At 39.5% G+C, this 25,917-nt stretch overlaps 1 protein-coding gene across 1 annotated transcript; it reads right to left on the bottom strand.

Moving 5' to 3' along the window:
* Positions 1 to 693: 693 nt before the first annotated feature.
* On the bottom strand, positions 694 to 21,700 carry chmp5b (charged multivesicular body protein 5b). The gene is made up of 8 exons (XM_072253460.1): positions 21,537 to 21,700; positions 7,329 to 7,433; positions 6,947 to 6,993; positions 6,766 to 6,859; positions 6,441 to 6,512; positions 4,324 to 4,432; positions 1,510 to 1,625; positions 694 to 1,163 (listed from the first exon to the last, which is right to left on the bottom strand). Exons 1-8 carry the CDS (start codon positions 21,603 to 21,605, stop codon positions 1,113 to 1,115), a joined length of 663 nt encoding a protein of 220 aa, XP_072109561.1. The 5' UTR covers positions 21,606 to 21,700; the 3' UTR covers positions 694 to 1,112.
* Positions 21,701 to 25,917: the final 4,217 nt, after the last annotated feature.

The raw sequence follows: 25,917 nt of genomic DNA, 5'->3' as shown, positions 1-25,917 counted from the left end.
CAAAAATTCACTAAAAACTTTTTCATTTGTTAACATATCTGAGGCCTTTAGTTTTACACTTGTTACTTTAGGATTACAGTCCTATTATTGTATGTTAATAAAGTATGTCCTCACAGAAGGCAAGATGTAATCAGTATTACAGCATATTTAATATCAAATAGTCCCAATGCAAGAAATAATTGCCAGATGTGAAATAAATCTGCCTTATTTGTAAACAAACCGTTAGCTCAATTCCTCCATTAAAACTGCACCCATTTCAGATCATGGACAATTTAGTTTCCTACAAAAAACAATGAAATATAAGGTTTGACAAATCTTCACCTATGTAGTGGCAAGAATATAGCTGAAAGAATATTTTTCATTAATTGAAAAAAATGGAGTGTTCATGTGAAGAAAAAAAATGGTGCTGAGCCAATGTTCTTTTACATTAAAATATTTCAGAAAATAAATTACTGAGAGCACATGGTAATTGAGAACTGGAAAGCCGCAGTCAAAACTAGTTTCATTGAAGTCTTGGGAGTAAAAACTTCTATCTTGCTTATTTTGGTTGGCCCACATTAAAATACCAATATATTTTACCTCACCAAACAGATTTTCAATACTTTTACACAAGCAAGTTTTATTTTCAGCAAAGCTGATTAGAAACCAGTTCTTCAGTTGCAAAAGCGTGTTTATTAATTACAAGACTACAACTGTCCGAAAATAATTTATTGCAATAATAAAAAGGGAAAATGATTTACAGAGCTTAAATACCTGATTCTGCAGCATTTATTAAAGTACAAGTTAGCTGAATTGGATCCTACACAACAATTTCCACAAGCCACTTTTCCATATTATCATGCTCAGCATCCATTGCAAGCAAATTAGTACACAGTGCAATTAATGATTGAAAGTACACAGACAGTAAGGGGTCAATTCTACATGGTATTTCTTACACATTATTTAAAAGAAATTAAATAGAAACTTAAAAGCCCACAATGATATCTAAGATGTTTCCATGCTCTATTCCGTAATGCAGTGAAGGTAATTAAATTTTTGATTTTGAGAACCTTGAGAAATGGCCAATTATGTACAAATAACATCTTGATTACAAATTTGCTTGAGAACCTGTGTTAAGTTGCAGGAATCTGTGGCAATCCAAATTCGTCCACTAATACACCATCCTGAAAACAAATAATAATTGTATTGGTTAGTGACAAAAAACACTTTACTTCTGATACGTACAGCCAACAGAGCATATTTAACTGTTTAGCTTGCTGAAAGACTGACAAGGTGCAGATAATAAAATGCGAAAATTGATTTTCACTTATTAATTCTAAAATGCTGCTTTTGCATTACTTAATACAAATGGAGATGAAGATGAAGATGAACCCAATGCTCCATGATGTCAACATGTCACATGTGGCAGTATTAAATAAGATTTTAAAATTCTCATACAGTAAAATACACCTGCAACAATAGCAATGCTTGATTGGAAACAGGAATACACTAGCAGATTATGAAACATACCTTGTTAGTTTTAGCGTCACTTGGAACACCTTCAGGAATAGATGGTGCAGATGCAGCCTCATCTAAATAGGACGAGTCTTCATCAGCTAGAAGCTCATCACCTAGAGCATCCAGCTCTAAATGTATAAAATGAGACAGTACAGAGTAAAGAAACAAACATTTAATACACACATGTTGAATGGATAAACAATCTCTCCCCTAACCCAAATCCTTTCCCTACAACACAAAATTTTAAATCCCATGTGACACAGCATCTAGAATTCAAGGCTAGTCTGTCAGATAGATGGGCGAAAATGATCAACTAGCTATGTGTGAGGAACAAATGCACATACAGACAAAACCACTAATATAATGCCTAGACAGCCCACTTCAGAGTATATAGAGACTTCAAAGTTATGTCTGTTTCAGTAATGAGCAATCATCCTTTTAGAATTCACAATTCATTACCAAAACAATTCAAAGATAGGGAATAAAAATGCACTCTTGTGGAATAAATATCACCTGTACTAATTTTATAAACATCATTCTAAGTAGAATAAAACTCGGAGTGTCGATGAATAGAGGGACACATGCAAATAGGGTGACAAAGAAGGTGTTAAAGATTCAAGATTGTTTATTGTCATTCTTTTTAGGGTAAAGGAGATTGAAATGATTGTTGCTCCAGATCCAATGTAGCAAAAAAAACAATAAGCATAATGAACACAATAAACAAAAAATATACAAATATAAAAACAATCCTATAAAACATAATGTACAAGTAACTGTTATATATACTGACTGTATGTACATACAGTGATGCTAGGTGATGTGAAATTAATGGGGGGTGGTGGGGTGGAGGTGTTGATCAGCCTGATTGGGGGAAGTAACCTTTTTTTTTGAGTCTGGTGGTTCTGGCGTGGATGTTGTGTTGCCTCTTCCCTGATAGGAGTGGGGCAGTCCATAAGCAGGGTGTGTGGGATCCTTCATAATTTTGCTGGTCTTTTACCAGCCCCTTTCTGTATATACTGTAGGTCCTTGATGATGGGTAGGTTGGTGCAAGCAGTTTTAAAATCCTCAGAGTGCACACCTTGCATCTCTTATGGTCCCGGAACACATCCTCCACAGTCAAAATTCACCAACACCTCTACTTTCTGTGGATGCTGAAGAGAGCTGGTTTAAACACACTGATACCCTCTACAAATATGCAGTGGAGGACATCCTAACATGCACGGAAGCTGCACTGAGGTGGACAGGGGGGCTCTACAATGGATAGTTAAAACTGACCAACACAAGGATAAGGTTATGGTACTATAACACCACAGCTCTAAAATACACTCTGGCAGGGAGCCTCGTGGAAGTATATTTTTATTATGCACAGCTATGATAAACTATGGAGAGATCATCCTCACAACATAACTCAAGAAAGGAATTAGGAAAGCCAGGAAGGACCATGAAAAGTCCTTTGCAAGTAGGATTAAAGAATCCCATAGCACTCTATACATACATCAGGAGCAACATGATAATGAGGGAGAAAGTAAGACCACTCCAGGATAGAGGGGGATTATTTGCTTGGATGTGAAGAATAGGGATGTTGGCACGCAGCCAAGTGGTTAAGGTGTCGGTCTAGCGATCTGAAGGTCACTAGTTCGAGCCTTGGCTGAGGCAGCGTGTGTGTCCTTGAGCAAGGCACTTAACCACACATTGCTCTGCGACGACACCAGTGTCAAGCTGTTATCAGCCCTAGTGCCCTTCCCTTGGACAACATCAGTGGCGTGGAGAGGGGAGACTTGCAACATGGGCAACTGCCGGTCTTCCATACAACCTTGCCCAGGCCTGCACCCTGGAAACCTTCCAAGGCACAAGTCTATGCTCTCATGAGACTAACGGATGCCTATTGAAGAATAGGGAGATCAGTGCTGAGAGTGCTATTATGCTAGGGTACTTTGAAGTAGACGAGGGAGGAGGTACTATTGGGTCTTTTAAAGAGCGTTAAGGTGGCTAAGTCTCCAGGACCTGATGGAATATATCCCAAGTTATGAGAGAGGCAAGTGAAGAGATTGCTGGGGCTTTGACCACTATCTGTCCCTCTCTAGTCACAGGCAACGTCCTGGAGAAATGGTGAGTAACTAATGTTGTTCCATTATTCAAAAAGGGAACCAGGTACAATCCTGGAAACTATAGACCAGTAAGTCTCACATTAACAGTAGGGAAGTTACCATGGAGAATTCTTAGCATAGGATTTATGAACATTTGGAAAACCATGGCCTCATTAGGGAGAGCCAGCATGGCTTTGTTTAGCTCAAGTTGTGTCTTACTAATGATTGAGTTTTTTTGATGATGGTGATTGATGAAGGTAGAGCTGTGGATGTTGTCAACACGGATTTTAGTAAGGTGTTTGACAAGGTCCCTCGTGGGAGGCTCATCCAGAAGATTTAGGTGGATGGGATTCATGATCTATTGGCCATTTAGATTCAGAACTGTCTTGCCCATCGAAGACAGAAGGTAGTGGTCGAAGGAACTTATTCTAGCTGGAGGTCTGTGATTAGCCGTGTTCCAAAGGGGTCTGTACTGGGACCTCTGCTCTTAGTGACGTGTATAAATGACTTGGATGAAAATGTAGATTGGTGGATTAGTAAGCTTTCAGATGGCACCAAGATTGACCGTGTTCTGGCTGATAGATGACTGGCAAAAAAAAATACAGCAGGATATAGATCAGTTGCAGATATGGCAGATGGAGAATTTGTTTGGTTGGAAATTCCATTACTAATGTAATTGGGTCAGCACAGAATTGTGGGCTGAAGGGTCTGCTCCTGTGCACTCCTGTTCTATGTTCACCTGCTTCCAGATCATCCTCATCAATTTCTGGTGTTCCATAACTACGACTCAAAGCTTCTTGCACATCATTTGCTTCTTCCATCATGTCTTCTAATTGATCTTGCAAGTTCTGTAGAGAACAATAGTGGATAGATTAGATCTTCTGCTAAATGTTGATTATTCAGAAAACAAAAATAATTTGCCACACCAAGTCTATAAAATGTTATCTTGCTTATCTCAAAAGTTTATCTTCTGTAATAATGCAAAAAAAGTCAGTTCAAATATTAGAACAGCTACAAGAGTCAAAATTATGTTTTGTGGCTTCTCAAAGCCAAGTAGTGGGCAGCAATGAAATAATTTGCCCTCATGTAGATATCATTTGTATATAGCAGATGAATGCCGAGAAGGAGCAAACTGTGTTCAGCATTATGTAAAAGCACCTAGAGAAGGCCATCAGGATCCTTCATTTTGTAAATGTAATCAATAGCTAATCTCTTAACACGTAATGACATGATACAGCTACAGCACCTAACAAACCAACTGAAAAAAGCAATGGTAGACAGTTTGAGGCAAACTACTAAACTTGCTAGCCTTACATTTAAGCAGTGTGGAGGGCAACCAGAGGAGTTCAGGTGATTTAAAAAAATCTTCACTTTCCAATAACAAATAGTTGAAGCTTTCTGTGACCCAATCTAGCTTTGGTTGGATAGATACCCTTCCATGAATTTAATCAGTATCATATCCATACTTGGATATGATCACCAAGACCAGAGACTATAGACAACAATTCTCACGTGGAGATCCAAAGGCCTCCGTTATCAACTAAAGTCCCAGGAGCATGCACCAATTAGCCACACTTAAATGTGGAAAAACAAGTTCAAAGTTTTAAACTACTTGGCAACTTAGACATTTGCATAAATTACATCTGGAAAATGTTCAGTTAACTTGAGCTACTGGATGTTCATATCCTTTAGGTAACAGTGAGCAGCTTACAAACAGTTAACAGGATAATGGTTTTGAGTTTAATGCAGAAAATGTAATTATTAAATTATTTGTAATTAAGAAAAGGAAATTAATGCTGCTGAATTGTCTTCAAATTTGTTTAAGAGACAAAGTTGGTAAGTGTTTGACATAAATAGATGTTATCAATGGAGGAGAAAAAACAGGGGCTTCAACCCTCTAAGCGGATTTATATCTATACATTTTTAGAGCATTATCTAAATATCATTACACTTCCAATCGTGCTAAACCAATGCTGTTTGTTCAAGTGGTTCAAGAAGGTGTAGAAAATCCCAAGACCACTTCAGGAAGAAGCAGTTCCCTTCGTAACCTGGCTCATTTTTCCTTTGTGTAGTAGTAATAACTACAACACAAAAATGACTCCCACCTCTACCTAAATAACTTGATCTGAAAAATCATGTTAATAAGCAATAAACCCAGATGGGGATGAATTAATCTATTTTAGCTGATAGAATATTGCTACTCAAGACAAAGTCTGGGTCACAAGACTTTAACGCAAATCAGGAGATAAAAGATACTGAAATCTGGAGTGATAAACAACCTGCTCGAGGAACTCACAGGGTCAAGCAGCACCTGTGAGAAAGACTTTTACATCAACAATTCTTCCTCTCACCCCCTGCTACCTCCCCACTCTCCCAGATGCTGCGTGATTCACTGAGACCTTCCAGAAAACAAATCATCTGACTGCTTTCTCAGTGAAGAATATATTTGAGCCACAAGTTGCAGTAATACAAAATAGAAACAATTGAAACACACAAGAAATCAGATTATTATAATACAAAGGATTGAACGATAAAAAGAAAAAAAACAGGGAAGATTTTTTTTCCAGAAAGTTCTTGACAACTGAAACACTTTAAAGCAAAACTAGTGGATGCTCACCAAGTTAACTTTACATTTAAGACTAATAGATTTGCACTAGAAATAAGTATATCAAACTGGTTGGTGGACACAATTCAGCCGTCATCTAAATGGCAAAACTGGACTGAGGGGCTGAATAACCTACTCCTAGAGATTTCTTAAAGATATTTTAACTACATTATAAACAATTCAAGTTTACAATGTACACAATTTCTTAACCCTGTCATTTGCATCAATTTCTAAACAGAAATATACATCACCTCAATCTGATCAATTTTGACTTGTTTGTAAGCTTTCTTCATTTCTTTGACACCAGTTTTCATTGCTTCCACCTGCACAACAGATCAGATGTCAGAAACCATAGTATTGCATCATTCAACGTAATTCAGCCTTACTCCACTATTTCAGTAAGTTGCAATCCATTATCATTATAGAAATTAACCGGAGAGTTTAGATCATGACATTAACAAAGATATACTTTTCTGTTCACCATATTCTACTCCCTGTATTGTGCTCAGATTAAACATGATTTATTCTATTACAACAGGGAAGCAGCAAAGGCAAGCTGAGATATTCCACTGTTACCGTAGTCTTTGTGTCTTTCAATGACTGAATAGTATAGTTGGCCTGCTCCATGTTAAATGACTGCTGCATCAGGTTGTCCCTCTGTTGTTCATACCTATTAATGAAAACCAGATACATTCAAAACATTTACTGGATAAATTATTTTGAACACACTAACCTATATTTGAAGAAAAATACTCACATTCTCTTCTGCTTTAAAACTCGCATTGCTTTTTGCTTTACCATGTTCTGGAAAGTAAACAAACAGCCAAATTTAAGTATTTTTATTGTTAACCCCAACTGCTGGGTTTCCTCAAGAAACTCGTGGTACTCCTCTAAATGAAATTAGAGCCAGATCTCGAGAATGGATCTTTCTGAAGCACTGAATTTAATCCTCAAATAATCAATAATTTATTAAATGCCACCTGACACTGTTTAGTTATAGTTAATAGACTATTAGTCAATGTGTCTCTCAAATTCTAAATCTTATCAAATAGAATACATTTTCATCTCATGCTGATTAAGTAATGATAGGTGGTGCTCAAAAGGTAATTTTTCCACACCAAGATATTTTAAATACTTGCCTTTGATGCACCCTCTCTCATTTTCTTCATCTGGTCTTTGTATTTGGCTAATTCAACATCAAGCCTGGCAATTTTCTTATCAATGGATTCTGCTCTTCCATCAACCTGAACAAGAAAAACACCAAAGACTTAGTTTCTCCCATTCCTTCAATGCAGTGGAAGAGAAAGGACATTAGCTTGTAATATTACATTGGGTAGGGGGGCAAAGCAAAAGGAACACTAGAACACTCAAGAAAACAGCACAGGCAACCCTAACAGTGGGCTCATTAATTCCCAATGAAAGGTGTTAAAAAAGAAAACTGAGAAAGGGATAATAAATTATATGGAAAGCAGTATGCTTGACAGTAGTACGATAACTTTATGTAGAAACATCTTGCAGAAATACACTCAGTGACCAGTTTATTAGGCACCCCCTGTATCTAATGAAGTGGCCACTGAGTAGATGTTCATGGGCTTCTGCTGCTGCAGCCAGTCACTTCCAGGTTCGATGTACTCTACACTCAAAGATGCTCTTCTGCTCATCACTGTTGTAAGGCGTGGTTATTTGAGTTACTGTCACCTTCCCATCAACCTTATTCAATAAAGAAATAGGCCTGTATGATGTTGGTTTCATAGGATCTCTGTCTTTTTTTGGCAATACTATTACAATTGCTGTTGAAAAAGATTCTGGAAGTTTATGTATTTTTTCTGCTTGATGTATTAGTTCCATAAAAAGAGGAAATAATAAATCTTTAATTTTTTTATAAAATTCAGGTGGAAAACCATCTTCTCCTGGAGATTTATTACTTTGGAGTGATCCTAAAGCTTCTTCAACTTCTTTTAATGTAAAAGGCATATCTAATCCCTTCTGTTCTTCCAAATTCAATTTTGGAAGAGAAACTTGTGATAAAAACCTTTATCTCGTTAACATCATTTTGGGATTCTGACTGATATAATTCAGAATAGAAATTTTTAAAGGTTTCACTTATTTCAAGAGGTTTATAAGATATTTTATTTGCCCTTGTTCTAATTGCATTTATTGTTTTGGAAGCTTGTTCTGTTTTCAACTGCCAGGCAAGAATTTTATGTGCTCTCTCACCTAACTCATAATACCTTTGTTTAGTTCTTATAATTGCTTTTTCCGTTCTATATGTCTGAAGCATATTATATTGTAACTTCTTATTGACAAGTTGTTTTCGTTTTTCTTCTGACATATATCCTTGAGATTCTTTTTCTAATTTTGTAATCTCTTTTTCCAATTGATCTAGTTCTGCCATACATTCTTTCTTAATTTTAGACGTATAACTTATTATCTGGCCCCTAAGATATGCTTTCATCGCATCCCATAATATAAATTTATCATCCACTGAATGAAAATTTGTATCCAAAAAAAATTGAATCTGTTTTTTCATAAAATCACAAAAATCTTGACGGTTTAATAACGTTGAATTAAATCTCCATCTATAAGCCACTTCTTCCTTATCAGCCATTATTATTGTCATTAATAAAGGGGAATGATCTGATAATATTCTTGCTTTATATTCCATATTTTTCACTCTGTGTTGAATATGCATTGATAATAGAAACAAATCTATCCTTGAAAAAGTTTTATGTCTATGGGAGTAGAACGAATAGTCTCTTTCTTTAGGATTGATTCTTCTCCATATATCAATCAGATTTAAATCCTTCATCAATGATAAAGTTAAATTTACTACCTTCGATTTTATAACAGCCTTGGTTGATCTATCTAAGACTGGGTCTAAGCAAAAATTAAAATCTCCTCCAATTAATATTTTTTCATGTGCATCCGCCAAATTCAGAAAAGCTTCTTGTATGAATTTTGCATCATTTTCGTTTGGTGCATAAATATTCATAAAAGTCCATAGTTCAGAAAAAAGTTGACAATGTATAATCACATATCTCCCCGCAGAATCAGTTATTACATTTTGTATTCTAATTGGTAACGTTTTATTAATCAGAATTGCTACTCCCCTCGCTTTTGAATTAAATGAAGCCGCAACAACACTACCCACCCAATCTCTCTTAGTTTCTGATGTTCTGTTTCCGTTAGGTGGGTTTCCTGTAAAAAAGCTAAATCTATCTTCATTTTTTTAATATGTGTTAAGATTCTTTTTCTTTTCACTGGTCCATTACGCCCGTTAACATTAAAACTCAAAAAATTCAATAAATTAGTCATTATTCTTAACAAAGTTACTCCAATCTAAAACATTATTTATCTTCTCAACTCTCATAGTTCCTTGGGGAATCTCTTTAAACTTCACCATGTTGCTATGTGTCTCCCCCCCAACCTTCCAGGCAGAAAGAAAAAAGAAGATAGAAAAAAAACAAAATACCCCCCCACTAATGTTGTGAATGAAAGGATACACAACACTACCCCCCTCCATTTTACGGGTCGTGGCAAAAGCCACGCTTGCACACATGACTAGCGTAGCAATCGATCAGTGCTTCTTCCAGCTCCCCCGCAATAAAAAAAACATTATATATATATATATATAGACAAAATTAGTATTACTATTTCCAACTAATATTCCTCCAATTTTAACCTTTCTTACCCCCCCTCGTATAATTAATAATGTATTTATACATTCATCCAGCTTCAAAAATCCAACAAGTCCATTTTTTAACCCAATCTTCATCTTCAATCTATCTCGCTCTCCTGGGTTTGTTCTTGTATCTGGTGAATATTCAGAAAATCTCGCACAAACTGCTCTGCTTTCTGGTAGTCATCAAAAAATCTTTTTTCTCCACCAGGCAAAAAAATCTTCAAGGTTGCAGGATAACGCAATGCAAATTGATAACCTTGCTCCCATAGGGTTTTTTTCACTGGGTTAAATTTCTTCCTTCTCTTCAAAAGTTCGTAACTTATATCAGGGTAGAAAAAAACTTTGTTCCCTGCCATTTTCAATGGCCCTTTTCTATCTTTGGCAGCTCGAGCAGCTGCCTGTAGAATCCTTTCCTTGTCTTGAAATCTTAAGAATTTTATTAAAATCGATCGTGGATATTGGTCATCTTTTGGTTTTGGTCTTAAAGCTCTATGTGCCCGCTCAATTTCAATTGGTCGAACCTCCCCTTCCATTTGCAAAACATCCAGGATCCATCTTTGAAAAAATTCTATTGGTTTATCTCCCTCCGTACCTTTAAGACCAATAATTTTAATATTATTACGTCTACTAAAATTTTCCAACATGTCCACTTTCTCCAAGAGTAGGTTTCTTTCCGAATTCCAGACAAGCAGATCATTTTCTGTTTTTTCCACTCTATCATTCATATGCCCCATTGCTCTTTCCATCTTCTGAAGCTTCTTATCCATTTTGTCCTGTCTTGCCATAACTTTATCATAGCACATCTTCGTATCTCTAAGCTCTTCTCTTACTTTTCTTAATTCAGCTGTTAACTGCAATATAGCCTCTCTCATAACTCTATCATCTCCTTTACTTCCAATCGCTTCCAATTCTTCCTCCTCATCTTCATCTGTGTTCTCTGCAGAATCCAATTCTGACTCTGAGTCATTTTCAATTGCAGTGGCTGTCGGTTCTTGTAGTTTGCGTTGTGTCGATTTGCGCATGCGCATTTCTGGTGTCTTCTTCGAAGAAGCTGTTACCACCGCTATTGTTCCCTGTTCTACCGAAGGAGATCCAACCTGAGTCCGAGGCTCCATCGTTGCAGTAGGCCCATTTTTCTTCCCGTCTCGCGGCTGCTTCGCAACAGCAGACTTCTTTTGTTGCGGTTTAGGAGGCATATCGTAAAGTAGTCTTACAAAGTTTATAAATAGTTTTCAGAAAATATTTACTAACTTTGTTTTGTTTAAACGGTACTTTACTGATTTATTGCGGGAGAGCTGGATTTACACGTCTCAATCCCACGTCATCACGTGACACCCCGCCTTCCCATCAACCTGAACTAGCCTGGCCATTTTCCTCTGACCTCCCTCATTAACAGGTGTTTTTATCCTTGGAACTGCCACTCACTGGATGTTTTTTGTTTCTTGCACCATCCTCTGTAAACTCCAGAGTTTGTTGTGCACGAAAATCCCAGGAGATCAGCAGTTTCTGAGATACTCAAACCACCCATCTGGCACCAACAATCCTTCCACGATCAGTCACTTTATCACATTGCTTCCCCATTCTGATGATTAGTCTGAACAATTTGACTGTGTCTGAACGTTTTGTACATTGACTTGCTGCCACATGATTAGTTGATTAGATACATGCATTAATGAGCAAGTGTATCTAATAGTGACCACTGAATGTATACATCTTCACTTTACTAGTGAAGGTCCCCAACCTTTTTTGCACTGCGGACCGGCCGACCCGGGAGGGGGGGGAGGGTAGGGTTACCAACGGACAAGAGTAGCAGTCAAATATGTTGTGTTTACTCAGAGAAAGGCTACAATGACCATGAAGCCTTGCGCGGGCACCAGTGCGCATGCATGCGCCTCCCCACTATTTTTTCTGCAAATCATTTTGGCGATTCTGTTCGGGGGGGGGGGGGGTGTTAATGACGACCAGAATATAGGTGATAAGTGGCTAATACACTCAGTTTTGTTTCTAAAAGGGTTTATCTAATGAATTTAATATTAAACACACAACGCATATTTTCCTCGCATGAATATAGTGATAAGTCAATTATCAGGGGAGCTTGAAGTAAGTGTTGAATGAACTTCCAGTGGAAGTGGTAGAGGCAGGTTCGATATTATCATTTAAAGAAAAATTGGACAGGAATATGGACAGGAAAGGAATGGAGGATTATGGGCTGAGTGCAGGCCAGTGGGACCAGTTGAGACTAGCAGAGATGGCCTGTTTCCGTGCTGTAATTGTTATATGGCTATACAAGTCAATAGCATCATAAAACATTTTAAGTAACGTTTGGATATTAAACACACAGCACATATTTTCCCCGTATGAACATATAAAATCATTGCAACACACCAATATCGCTGAATCAGTGGGAGCCCTGGGCTTGTTTTCCTGCAACAAGATGGTCCCGTCGAGGGGTGATGGGAGACAGCGATACTCGAAGGGGGTTCCTTATGTCCAGTCTATTCCGCAGTTTAATTTTCGTTGCATTCATTGCAGAAAACTCTGCTTCCAACATATTTCTGCGAAGCGATGTTTTCAGTGCTTTTGTGGCTATCTCATGATATTTAGACTTGACTTTGATCCGGAATGCCGGCAGAGATGTTATGTCAAACGTACTTTTCAGCCCGCCGTCATTTGCAAGCTCGAGGAGTTGATCTCCTTCCTGCGCTGACATGGATGACGCGTGGGTAATGACCTCGCATGCATAATGGCTCAACAGTGGGCGTGACAGGGAATGAGGAAAGGTGCAGCTGACTCCTATCGCCAAATCATATCGTTTCCTCACAGCCCGGTAGCGTATGCTTTGCGGCCCGGTGGTTGGGGACCGCTGATCTACTGTATCTGGTGCTCCCGGTGTGGCCCCCTGTATATGGCTGACACGACGTACATTGGGAGACAGCTTCGCCAAGCACCTCCGCTCCATCCACCAGAAAAAACTGGATCTCCTTGTAGCCACCCATTTCAATTCTACTTCCATTCCCATTCCGACACGCCAGACCATGGCTTTCTCTACTGCCGTGATGAGGCCACACTCAGGCTGGATGAGCAACACCTTATATTTAGTGGATCTTGCTACAGCTGCTCAAAATACTAACAATGAATTTTTGGACAGTATGACACTTGGAATGACTTTCAGATGCTCCTAGACACACCAAATAAGTGCCAACAGAGTTAAATCAGGAAAAAGAAAGTAAGATCAGCTGATATCAACATCTCAGGAACAGCTTCGTTCCCTCCGCCAGATTTCTGAATGGACCATGAACCCATCAACACTTCCTCTGCAATTTTTCTTTATGAACTACTTAATTTAATTTTCTTTTTTATATGTACTTACTGTAATTTACAACTTTAAAGTATTACAATATACTGCTGCCACTAAACAACAAATTTCACAACATATGCCTGTGATATTAAACCTGATTCTGATCAATTATAATGTACTAACAATACTGCTTTCGAACAGGAAAATGCTACACAGACACCAAGTTGGCCTCAGTTCTCTTGGACTATGAAAAGAAATACACTCCTTCCCATCAGTATCCATATACTTTAAAAGTATCAGCAACAGCTTAAGGTGCACTCCCATCAATTCAGCAGAGACACAAGAGGCTGCCTGTGCTGGAACCTGAGGATCCCTGGGTCACACAGCATGTGTGCAAGGAAAGAAACTGTCAACATTTTGGGTCAAAATATCCTGATGCAAGGTTTTGACCCAAAATGCTGACAACCTCTTCTCTCCCGCTGATGCGGCATGACCCAAAGTTCCTCCAGCACATTCCTTGTTGCCCCGTCAATTCAGCTTCTGACACTAGAGTACAAAGAACTGATTCCGCAATAGAGATGCAGTTTGTGGCCCAAGAGAAGTGACTTTTTATGTGTAGATCCCAGATGAATCATCAAGTATTCTCATTTACAACTATCACAAATGAAATCGGCAGCCATAGAGAACAGCAGTAAGTAACGTTTCTTTCCCAATCCATTTATGTGAACTAGTGGTCTTCAGGACTGGCAGACTCGGGACTCCAGACCACCCATGGAGTGAGTGCAACAGCTGAAAGCTCAGGTAACATCTCCATTGTCTCACAAAATATGAATTCCAGGTAAAGCTGAAGCTTAGGGCCCGAGCCGCCACCTCCCCCCCCCCCCCCCCCCAGAAGTACAGTCTCTAAAAAGTAACACTGAAGACCTCAGAGGAAGACTGCAGTACCAAAAGGACATCAGGGGCTGTTGTGCACTCTGCTTCACAGAGTCATGGGTCATTCGTGGCTGTGGGCTCACTCTTGTAAACTTCAGTTCTGAATGCTACTTGCTTACTTCTATTGTTTGCATGATGCTTCCCCCCCCCCCCCCCCCCGCATATTGGGTGTTTTACTGTCTTTTTATAAAAATGGATCCTTCTGGGTTTATTTTGTGGCTGCCTGTGAGCAGACAAATCTCAAGGCTGTGTACAGTATACAGACTTTGACTTTTGAAAGTGCTTTTAGTTATTTATAGTACAGAGGTACTCACATCTTGTGAGAATCAAATCAGAAATGTGAATCTATTGTTGTGCTTGTGTGGCTGAAATATTAATAAGACTCTTTTACAAACACTGCTTTATACAAGGGTAAAGCTGACAAATGAAACCACTTGCAAGCAGAATCTACAGTTTCTGGGAACCAGTTAGAACAAGTACAAATTATGCTACCATAGACTAACTTTTGATTAAATAAAAACATCATGATACATCAATGCAAATCAAATTACACTTTAGCAAAACTTTAATTGAACAGAAAAAGTTTACTGGAATCAGTGTGGGCACTCCAATATAAAAATACAATATTTGAAAATCAATGCTTATCTGACAACATCCAGAACTCCACTGAATGAATGGATATCAGTGTTCTCTGGTAATGGATGCAAGGAGAAAGCTACCAGTTACTAGCAGTCACTGCTTCAAAATGATTCAGCCATTGTTTACATGGCATAGTGAGCTTTATAGGTAGAACTTGCAGCTTCTATTGTGAAAACAGTAAGGTTTACCCAAATGTAAACAATTATAATCACTGCTGGAAAATGTCGCTGGTTGTTTTATCAAAAATCTTAAGTTCTGGTTTTATTTTTAGTTATTTTACCATCAATTGTGATAGTTGCACATGTTCCTAATTATCAATTTGATTCAGAAACTTACCCACTGGATTCCCACCATTCCCCACCCGAGTTCCCAACACTAAAAGCTTTTGTCAATTAACATTACCCTTGTGTTGACTGAACATCCAATCAACTAAAAACATATCATAAAACTGAGGTGCCAGTTCCTTAAAATGATTTAGAATGAAAGGAAGACAGACATTATTTGCATTGTACCCAATTCTATAATCTTAAAATGTGACCTTTCTCTGAAATATTGATTTTATCATGTGCTTAAATCTTAATTTTTGTAACTGGCAAGCAAATTACAGTTCTTTAATCAAAACTTGTTCCGAAACCACAATCCAAACGGAAGCAATAAGCAATGATCTGTAGTTCTACAGCAAATGATCCAAGTCACACTTCATTCGAATAATCTGCCATACCGAATCCAATTGAGCTTCTTGCATTAAGTGACCCGTGTTTCTCTTTTACATGATAAAAATAAGGAAACAAAGATGAAGCAAAGACAACAAAATAAGGCAAAAATCAAAGGATTTAAAAAAGTAAAAGTACAGTATTAATCTGATGTGGCAAATGTGCAAGTTTGTTGGTGCTGATATCTTTAATTCTTTGAAGCAAAGGGAGTAGTGTAGTCTGTATATTTGTTTGTCAGTCTCATCCCAACATCACATTCATCCAGATATGAATATGAACAGAACATCATCCAGAAGTGCCCACATCCATCTTGAGGCATCAGCTCACACAAATTAACATTTTTAAACCACAAGCAGAAATTGGCAACTTTTCTATGGAAGGTATGACTTGTACAAAAAGGATGGATTACACTTGAACTTGAAGGGGATCAACATCCTTGCAGGCAGGTTAGCTAGAGCTGTTGGGGAGAGTTTAAACTAGTTTGCAGAGTAATAAGAACTGGAGTGATGGGGCTGAGGATGGGGCAGTTGGTATACAAGTCAATGCAGTGACACAGCGAGGAAGGTTGAGCAGATGATAGGGCAAAAATGCAATCAGTGAGATGAGTTGAAGTGCAACAGGGCAAATGTCAAAAAGAGTGATGAATACAGCACTGAAGGTGTTATAGATGAACGCACACAATATACGGAATAAGGTAGATGATCTTGTAGCACAGCTAGACGTTGTGGCATCACTGAGTCAAGGCTGAAAGAAGATCGTAGTTGGGAAGCACATTGTATCAAAAGGACAGGGAGGTAGGCGAAGGGTGGCTTTGTTGGTTTAAAAAAAAATGAAATCAGATCCTTCAAAAGAGGTGACACAGCATGGGAAGATGTAGAACCTTTGTGGGTAGAGTTAAGAAAATGCAAAGGTAAAAAGCTCCTAATGGGAAATGTATACACACCTCCGAACAGTAGCCTGGATGTGGGGTACAAATTACAACCGGAGATAGAAAAGGCATCTAAAAAGGGGAACATTACAATAGTCATGGGGGATTTCAATATGGATGTAGATTGGGAAAATCAGGTTGGTGTTGAATCCCAAGAAAAGGAATTTGTAGAAATCCTACAGATTGGCACTTTAGAGCAGCTTGTTGGTGAGCCCATGAGGGAAAAGTTGTGTTAGGATTGGGTGTTGCGTAATGAACCAGTTTTAATTAGGGAGCTTAAGGTAAAGGAACTCTTTGGAGGCAATGATCATAATATGATAGAATTCATGCTGCAGTTTGAGAGTGAGAAGCTAAAATGAGATGCATCCATATTACCCTGCGGTAAAGGGAATTACAGAGGTGTGAAAGAGGAACTGGCCAAATTTGTTTGGAAGGGAACACAAGCAGGGATATCATCAGAACAGTAATGGCTCAGGTTTCTGGGAGCAATTCAGAAGGTATAGAATAGATCCCAAAGTAGTAGTATTCTAAAGGGAGGATGAGGCAACCATGGCTGACAAGGAAAGTTAATGACAACATAAAAACAAAAGAGAGGGCATATAATATAGCAAAAATTAGTGGAAAGCTGGAGGATTGGGATTTTGCATCAGTCTTCACTGTGGAAGATACCAGCAGTATGCCAGAAATTAGTGTGTGTCGGGGGCAGAAATGACTGTAGTTGCTATTACTAAGGAGACGGTGCTTGGGAAGCTGAAGGGTCTGAAGAGAGAGAAGTCAGCTGGACCAGAGTTCTGACAGAGGTAGCTGAAGAAATTGTGGAGGCATTAGTAGTGATCACTCAAGAATCACTTGATTCTGGAATGGCTCTGGAGTACTGGAAAATTACAAATGTCACTCCATTCTTTAAGGAGGGAGGGAGGCAAACAACAGGAAATTTTCGGCCAGTGAGCCCGACTTCAGCGGTTGGCAAAATGTTGAACTCCATTATTAAGGATAAGGTTTCAGGGCACTTGGATGCACAAGATAAAATAGGCAAAAATCAACCTTGTTTCTTTTACATAAGAGGAAATAACAGACAGAGTTAGTGGATGTTGTTTACTTGTATTTTCATAAGGCCTTCGACAAGATGCCGCACATGTGCTGCTAAACAGGTTAAGAGGCCATGGTATTACAGGGAAGATACTAGCATGGAGTGAAGATTGTGACTGGCAGGTGACAAGAGTGGGAATAAAGGACAACCTTTCTGGTTGGCTGCCAGTGACTGGTGGTGTTCTGCAGGGGTCAATGTTGGTACTGCTTATTTTCATATTATATGTCAATGGTCTGGATGAATGAATTGATGGCTTTGTGGCCAATTTTGAAGATGATACAAAGATAGTGGAGTGGCAAGCAACGTTAAGGAAGCAGAGAGTCTGCACAAGGACTTAAACAAATTAAGAGAATGGGAAAAGAACTGGCAGATGCACACAGTGTCAGGAAGTGTATGGTCGTGCATTTTGGTGCAAGGAATAAAGGCATAGACTATTTTCTAAATGGGGAAAAAATTTAGAAATCAGAGGTGCAAAGGGACTTGAGCATCCTCACACAAGATTCCCTAAAGGTTAACTTGCAAGCTAAGTCAGTGGTAAGGAAGGCAAATGTAATGCTAGCATTCATTTCAAGAAGACTAGAATACAAGAGCAAGGATATAATGCTGAGGCTTTATAAGACATTGGTCAGATCATACTTGGAGTATTTAGAGCAGTTTTAGGCCCCTTATCTAAGAAAGGATGTACTGAGATTGGAGATGGTCCAGAGGATGTTCACGACAATGACCCCGGGAATGAAAAGGTTAACGTAGGAGAAAGGTTTAATGACTCTGACCCTGAACTCGCTGGAGATTAAAAGAATGGGCGTGGGGACGAATTCTTTGAAGCCTATTGAATATTGAAAGGCCTAGATAGCGGATATGGAGAGGATGTTTCCTACATGGGGGAGTCTTTGGTCCAGAGGCCACAGCCTCAGAACAGAGTAAGTCTCTTTAGAGACGCGAATGTAATTACTTTAGCCAGAGGGTGGTCACTCTGTGGAATTCATTGCCACAGACCGTTGTGGAAACTAAAACATTGGGTATACTTAAAGGGGAAGCTGATAGGTTCCTGATTAGTAAGGGTGTCAAAGGTTACGGGGAGAAGCAGGAGAATGAGGTTAAGAAGAATAAATCAGCCATAATGAAATGGTAGAGCAGACTTGATGGGCCAAATGGCCTAATTCTGCTCCTGTGTGTTATGACCTTATGGTATCAATTCCTATCCTCGCCCATCAGTTTTAGCTTCACCTTCCTGATTTAAAGCCAACTTTACTAACTTCCCATTTTAGATCTTTCCCTGATGTTTTGTTCTGAACAATAAAGCACCTGTAACATGCAATGTGTTTTCTAGTTTTTTGGGGCCAGACGTAAAGGAAATGGTATTGTACTTAGGCTCTCTCTGAGTTCTGAGTTGACAGAGCAGGATGTACCCTTGCTGTCATCCTATTCATCCCCATCCTCTGTAATCCTACTCATAGTGCAAAATCTACGTCGTCAGCTTCTCAAATCGCTGGATTGTGCAACTGTCTTTAACTTCTCAATCTTTTTCGTTAAGGATCTTGGATACATCTGAAAGATTACCTCAGAGGTGCTAGTAAGTCTATCTCCTTCCTTTTGAATTTTAAATGTGACTCATCTGCAATACCTCAAAGTTCAGATCTATCACTGCAACAGAGAAACAAACTTGTCCATTTCATCCACAGCTGTTTTCCAACCTCCTTAGTATTTCCAGAATTTTCTGTTTAAAGTTCCCAGTGTGGAACAACCAACATTAAGCACAAACATGAGTATCAAAGCTACTGGGTGGGCAAAATACTGAAAATGAAAAGCTTATGTCAACATTATCATAAGAAAGGTAAAAATGTCTATGTCCAAGTTAAACACTTCTTCCACTTCCTTTAAATCTCAAGTTACACTCCTGTATCTCACAGGATCAGATGACACTCCAACTTCAAATCACACTGGGGTGGGGTGGGACAGGGAGGAGTTAAAATTCCTGTATGAGTAATTAGTTACTTTTAGCTTTTCCTGTAATACTAAATCTTAATATCTAAACATTACTGTATTTTATTAAATGAAAGGTATTATATTATGTAAAGAAAATCTCACGTAGCAAAAATATAAATCTGAAGACATCAGGGAAGCAAAAGAATTTGGGAGTACAAATTATTACAAAAATTAGCAGATCAGTTTAAAAAAAAAGAAAATCAAACAAGAGGCACACATAAAAATTGCTGGTGAACGCAACAGGCCAGGCAGCATCTACAGGAAGAGGTACAGTCGACATTTTGGCCCAAGACCCTTCGTCAAGACTAACTGAAAGAAGAGACAGTAAGAGATTTGAAAGTCTATCTCTTACTCTCTTCTTCCAGTTAGTCCTGACGAAGGGTCTCGGCCCAAAATGTCGACTGTACCTCTTCCTGTAGATCCTGCCTGGCCTGCTGCATTCACCAGCAATTTTTATGCGTGTTGCTTGAAATTCCAGCACCTGCAGATTTCCTCGTGTTTGCGAAACCAAACAAGAGAATTGTTTTCTAAAGAGAAAGAATTGAAAAGCTTGGTCAGATTGCATTTAGATTACTTTCTATAGATCTGGTCACAATACAAGAACTTTACAGGAGTGGAGTTAATCATCAGAACTGATTGGGAACTATTCAGTCTACACTTCACAAGCCTGACCATTCAAACATTAGTTGGGATGCGGCACACATTGTGTTTGCAGGCTGACTTAATAACTACTGTGGACACATTCACTGAAACTAAATCATACAAGGGTGGGAATACACTCAATACATGCAATAGAAATGTTCTGACCAACCTGCCCCTCTCTACAATGCTGCCCTCTGACAAGAAAGGCTCATGGAAAATGTAGACTAATTCTCACATAAAAGAAGCCACTTTCTAGCAAAAATGGACGTGGATGACGAAATCCCAAATTATCTTCAAAGCCAATGCACAAACTTTGATTAATTGAGGGAAGAGGTGCACTAAGTCAAGATCCCCACCTTTGTACCAAACTCATGGTCAGAGACCTACAGTACACTGAGACAAGGACTATCTACAGCAAGCACCCCCAAAACACAATAGCTGCAAAATTTCCCAAATACACCAGAAAGATGAGCAAACCACTGTCAATATCCACGCACAAGCCAACTCCAGGCATTGAGCTTTGTCACAGAAAGACAAGCACACAGAAAAAAATATACTGAACACCTCCTTTAAAAGGGTACAGTGTTTCCACTGATTCTTGGAAACCCCTGGTCTAAAGTGGAAAAGATGCATTGGGTCAATGATTAAGCAACACAAAGAAAGAACCCGACATAAATAACAGATGTGCCCACCTTCACAAGCTAAATAAATCTGAATCACTGTACCTCTTAACTCATCTCTCACTATTTATGAATTGTTGTAACAGTAACTTTTATTTCTTGCAATGTATAGCTGTCGCAAAACAAATGTCATGATATACGTCAGCGACAGTAAATCTGATTCTGACCACTCAGTTGCCCCAACAGGTATCGCCTATCACATCTGTGGGGGTGTCTACCGTTCAGACAGTCAGTCACTGTAGAAACCACAAAACCAGGCGACGTGCAAGTCGTCCTGATTCCAGAGGGACTGCCTGAGGGGAATTTAAAAAGCTATAGAGGCAGTGGAGGAAACACAAGATTTACAAGGATGACAATTGATCTGTGTTGTATTATACCCATCAGGAGAAACGGCCCAATGTGGAGGAAGTGTTTTTTAATAAGTTTGCAACTGTTAATTCCAAACGTATCAATATATCCACCATAAATATGGAAAATGTGGGGTAACCACCAAGAAATGTCCGCAGAGGTAAAGGAAGAGAATATTGAAACCAGACAAAAAGCAATGACTCTAGACGTTTCTGTGCTCTCGGTGGAAACCCGGTCTGAAGGAAGGCCTCCAGGGAAGATGAGGCTCCATCCTGGATCCCTCCCCAGGAACGCCCGAGTCAGGCCGCTCCCCGGCGGCCAGCTCGCAAACACCCGGCCCAAGCGGCCTTTACCGGGCCCCGTGTGCTCGAAAATCCTGATCGACCCGCCCGCTGCTGGAACACTCACATTGCCGATGCAGTCCGTCAGGTTAGGCGGAGGTGCTTTGGGCTTTGCTCTTCCAAACAGCCGGTTCATGGTGACTGCAACCTGGGCACAAAAGCAAAACAAAATGCCTCCCGCCCCAGCGGCGTCGCGTCACAGCGCTCGTGAGTTGGAGTGAAACCATGGGATTAATGACGCGATACGCACAGAAGACAATTCGGCGTATGACGTCACCCCGCAACGTGCGCAAAGTGAGAACCTCGAACTCGAAATAACCTGCAGTTGCTGCGGTCAAAGCGACAGTCGCAAATCGCTGGAGGAACTCAGCAGGTCGGGCAGCATCAGTGGAAAAGATCGGTCGACGTTTCGGGCCGGAACCTCATTTAGTACCATAGGGGGCAGTGAAGAACAGTATGGCATTTGTTGGCTCAAGCAAATCCTGAGCTTTCCAAGTGCATTTCCAGATGAAAGTAAGTGCACAGAAGATAGATGTCAGCATTTGCTGTGATTTACACTGAGTCATAGAATTGGACATTTCAGAAACAATCTCTTCAGCCCAACTGGCCCCATGCCAACCAAGTTAGTCCCAATTTGTTAACGTGTGGGCCATAACTTAATAAACCTTTTCCATCCATATACCTATCCATCCATTCTGCAATTTCTTCTCTAATGTCCTACCATGTTCTCAGATGTACATGGTCTGGGCATAAAGGTTTGTCTCCCCCTCATGCCTTTTAAAAGATCATGCCGATTCTGTACTGTAATACAGACTATCAACAGGACTCCCCACCCATTTACTTTTCCTGCTGTCGGTGTCTCTTCAAATTAAAATCAGGAGAAATATTTGTTAAGGATCTTCCCCATCTCTTGCAGCTCCACATAAAGATGTCCCCTTTCTAAGACCCTATTCTCTCTCTGTCACACTTCTTTCTTTTTCAATATTTTTATTGATTTCTTACATAAAAAGCATACAGAGTACAGTAGGATATAATATATATCGATTACAATATATTGGAATCACAAATATAGTCTCATTACCCCATATCCATATAAATTAAATTTAAACATGATATTGAAAAGAGATAATTTTATTATACAAAAAAATCTAAACCCACTACCAAAAAAAAAACACACATCAAAGTTGCTGGTGAACGCAGCAGGCCAGGCAGCATCTCTAGGAAGAGGTACAGTCGACGTTTCAAGCCGAGACCCTTCATCAGGACTAACTGAAAGAAGAGATAGTAAGAGATTTGAAAGTGGGAGGGGGAGGGGGAGATCCAAAATGATAGGAGAAGACAGGAGGGGGAGGGATGGAGCCAAGAGCTGGACAGGTGATTGGCAAAGGGGATATGAGAGGATCATGGGACAGGAGGGCCAGGGAGAAGGAAAAGGGAGAGAGGGGAAAAAACCCAGAGGATGAGCAAGGGGTATAGTCAGAGGGACAGAGGGAGAAAAAGGAGAGAGAGAGAAAGAATGTGTGTATATAAATAAATAACGGATGGGGTATGGGGGGAGGTAGGGCATTAGCGGAAGTTAGAGAAGTCAATGTTCATGCCATCAGGTTGGAGGCTACCCAGACAGAATATAAGGTGTTGTTCCTCCAACCTGAGTGTGGCTTCATCTTTACAGTAGAGGAGGCCGTGGATAGATATATCAGAATGGGATGTGGAATTAAAATGTGTGGCCACTGGGAGATCCTGCTTTCTCTGGCAAGAAAACAGCTGTTTGGTTAAAAAAAAGAAAAGGAAAAAATCCTTATCATATAGTAAAACATATTGTTAGCCAACATCTGTGCTTAATAGCAAATCAAAGATTTTGAAAATAATTCAAAAAAGGTCCCCATAATGTTAAAATATCTTGTCTAGGTTCAGAAATTGAACAGCGAATCTTCTCTAAATTTAAACAAGACATAACATCATGTAACCAATGAGTATGAGTAGGCAGAGCGGCATCCTTCCACTTCAGCAACAATGCCCTCCTGGCTGTAAGAGAAATAAGAGCCAAAATATGCAGATCATGTGTCTCCAAAATAATATCATCTCCTCCAACAACACCAAATAAGGCAGTCAAAGGATTAGGTTTAAAATTTACTTTAAAAAGCACCGAAAAAGTTTGGAATACTTCCTTCCAATATTTTTCAAGACTCGGACGAGTCCAAAACGTATGAATTAGTGAAGCTTCTCCATTGTTACATCTATCACAATAGGGAGATATATCTGAATAAAAACGAGAGAGCTTATCTTTGGTCATGTGGGCCCTATGAACCAGTTTAAATTGTAGAAGGGAATGACGGGCACATAACGATGAGATGTTAACCCATTTAAAAATTTCAATCCAAGTATCCTCAGAAACTGGAATCTGTAAATCTTGTTCCCAGAGATTTTTAATTTTGTCTAAAGGAATATTTCTCATTTTCAACAACATACCTTCAATATTAGATATAGGTCCATTATGGAAGGGTTTCAAGTTAAAAACTGTATCAAGTAAATTCTTATCTGGGCTTTTAGGAAATGTATGTACTTGAGAACGCAAAAAGTCTCTAATTTGTAAATATTGAAAAAAGTGGGTTTTGGGTAGACTATACTTAGCTGACAGTTGTTCAAATGAAGAGAGACTATCTCCAACCAACAAATCCTGAAAACATTTCATGCCCAATCTGTTCCACTCTTTAAAAATGACTCGTGTTACGTACCCCGTAACTGGGTTGCCAAACCAGCAGAAATGGATCACTCAGTTGGAGTCTGGATTACTAGAACTAAGAAAGTTTTATTAAAGAAACAAGCAACACAGTACTCTAATCAAAAGGATAATAAATGCAACAGTTCAGCAATGATAAACACACATGTACACAGAATTAAGATAACAGGATCAATCAAGCTCTATCGTTGTCTAGGGGTAAATGACCAGTTTCAAAGTGACGCAAAGTTCAGTTCAATTTAGTTCAGTTGGCAGTAATCGCTGCCGTGGGAAATGGACAGTGGGGGGAAGGAGAGAGAGAGCAAAACAAATGAATATTCAAAACGGCTTCCACACAGACCTTCGATATTCTTCGCAGTCAGCTTTCGTGCGAGCCCTTTTGTGATGTCATCTGAGGTCACCGACCGTGACCCCTCCGTTTCCAGATTCGATCGTTTCTCTGCAGTGAACCTGGCACCCAGGCAAGGGTGGACACGCACCAGGTTCCCGCCGATCGTGCCTTTCCACCCTGTGCATCTATGGCTTGTCCTGCGATCAGCCGTCCAAAACTTCCCACCGAATTGTGGGAGACGCACCGCTTCCAGGGTCTCGTTACCTCGGGGTGTCGTGTGTCTTGCCTTAGCGAACCTGTCCCTTTTTATCCCCCTGCTGGGGTATCGCCTGTCCATCACTTCAAACAGTTCAGGGTTCAAAGGGGGAGCCGATCTTGACAGCTCTCCTTCCGTTACTCTCTCCCGTCCCTTCATTAACATCTCCAAATGCTGCTCCATTGTTTTCCTTATCTCTCTTTCTCCTGAAGACAGGTGGCAGACCAACTGCTGATCCCACTGGTGCCAGCCCAGGCCAGCTAACATCTTAATTTATGTGTATTCTCGTCACACTCGAAAGTGAAAAACTCAATAAACCAAAAAATTTTGTAAATTGTACCAAATCCTCAAAGTGTGTTTAACTACAAAATTATCAGTTAAATTATTTAAAAAAGGAATTGAGGAGCCAAGAAGAGAAATGATAGAAAATTTATTAACAGAATTAGCTTCTAAAGAAACCCAGACCGGACAGTCCTCTCGATTAATATAATATAACCAAAACATAAGATTCCATACATTGACTGCCCAGTAATAAAACCTAAAATTGGGTAAGGCTAAAACTCCATTCTTCTTAGCTTTTTAAAGATGAACACTTTTCCCTTCAATATAATTATAAAATCTCTTTGGATTTTCTTTAATCTTCTCTGCAAAAGTTATCTCATGTCCCCTGTTTGCCCTCCTGATTTCCTTTTTGAGCGCATCTCATATCCTTTATACTCATCCAGGAAGTCACTTGTTCCCAGCCACCTGTACCTGACGCATGCCTTCCTCTTCCTGGCCAAGGCTGCAATATCCCTCATCATTCTAGGATTCCCTTCTCCTACCAGACTTGCTCTTCAATCTGACAGGAACATGCAGATCTTGAGCTCCCACTATCTCAATTGTAAAAGCCTCTCACTTGTCTGTGGTCCATTTGCCCACAAACAATTTACTGCAATCAATCTTTGTATGCAATCTTTCTCACATGATCAAAATTCGCCTTGCCTCTATTTGGAACATGAACCTATGAACCAGATTTGTACCTTTCTATAACTATTTTAAAACTATAAAACTATGGTCACAGGTCCCAAAGTGCTCTCTACTGTCACTTCCGTCACTTGCCCTGCTCTATTACCCAAGAG

Source organism: Mobula birostris, chromosome 3 (assembly GCF_030028105.1).
Source record: "Mobula birostris isolate sMobBir1 chromosome 3, sMobBir1.hap1, whole genome shotgun sequence".
In the NCBI taxonomy this organism is placed as follows: domain Eukaryota; kingdom Metazoa; phylum Chordata; class Chondrichthyes; order Myliobatiformes; family Myliobatidae; genus Mobula; species Mobula birostris.
The sequence above is the reverse complement of the archived record's forward strand: the minus strand, read 5'-3'. Positions and strand labels throughout refer to the sequence as shown.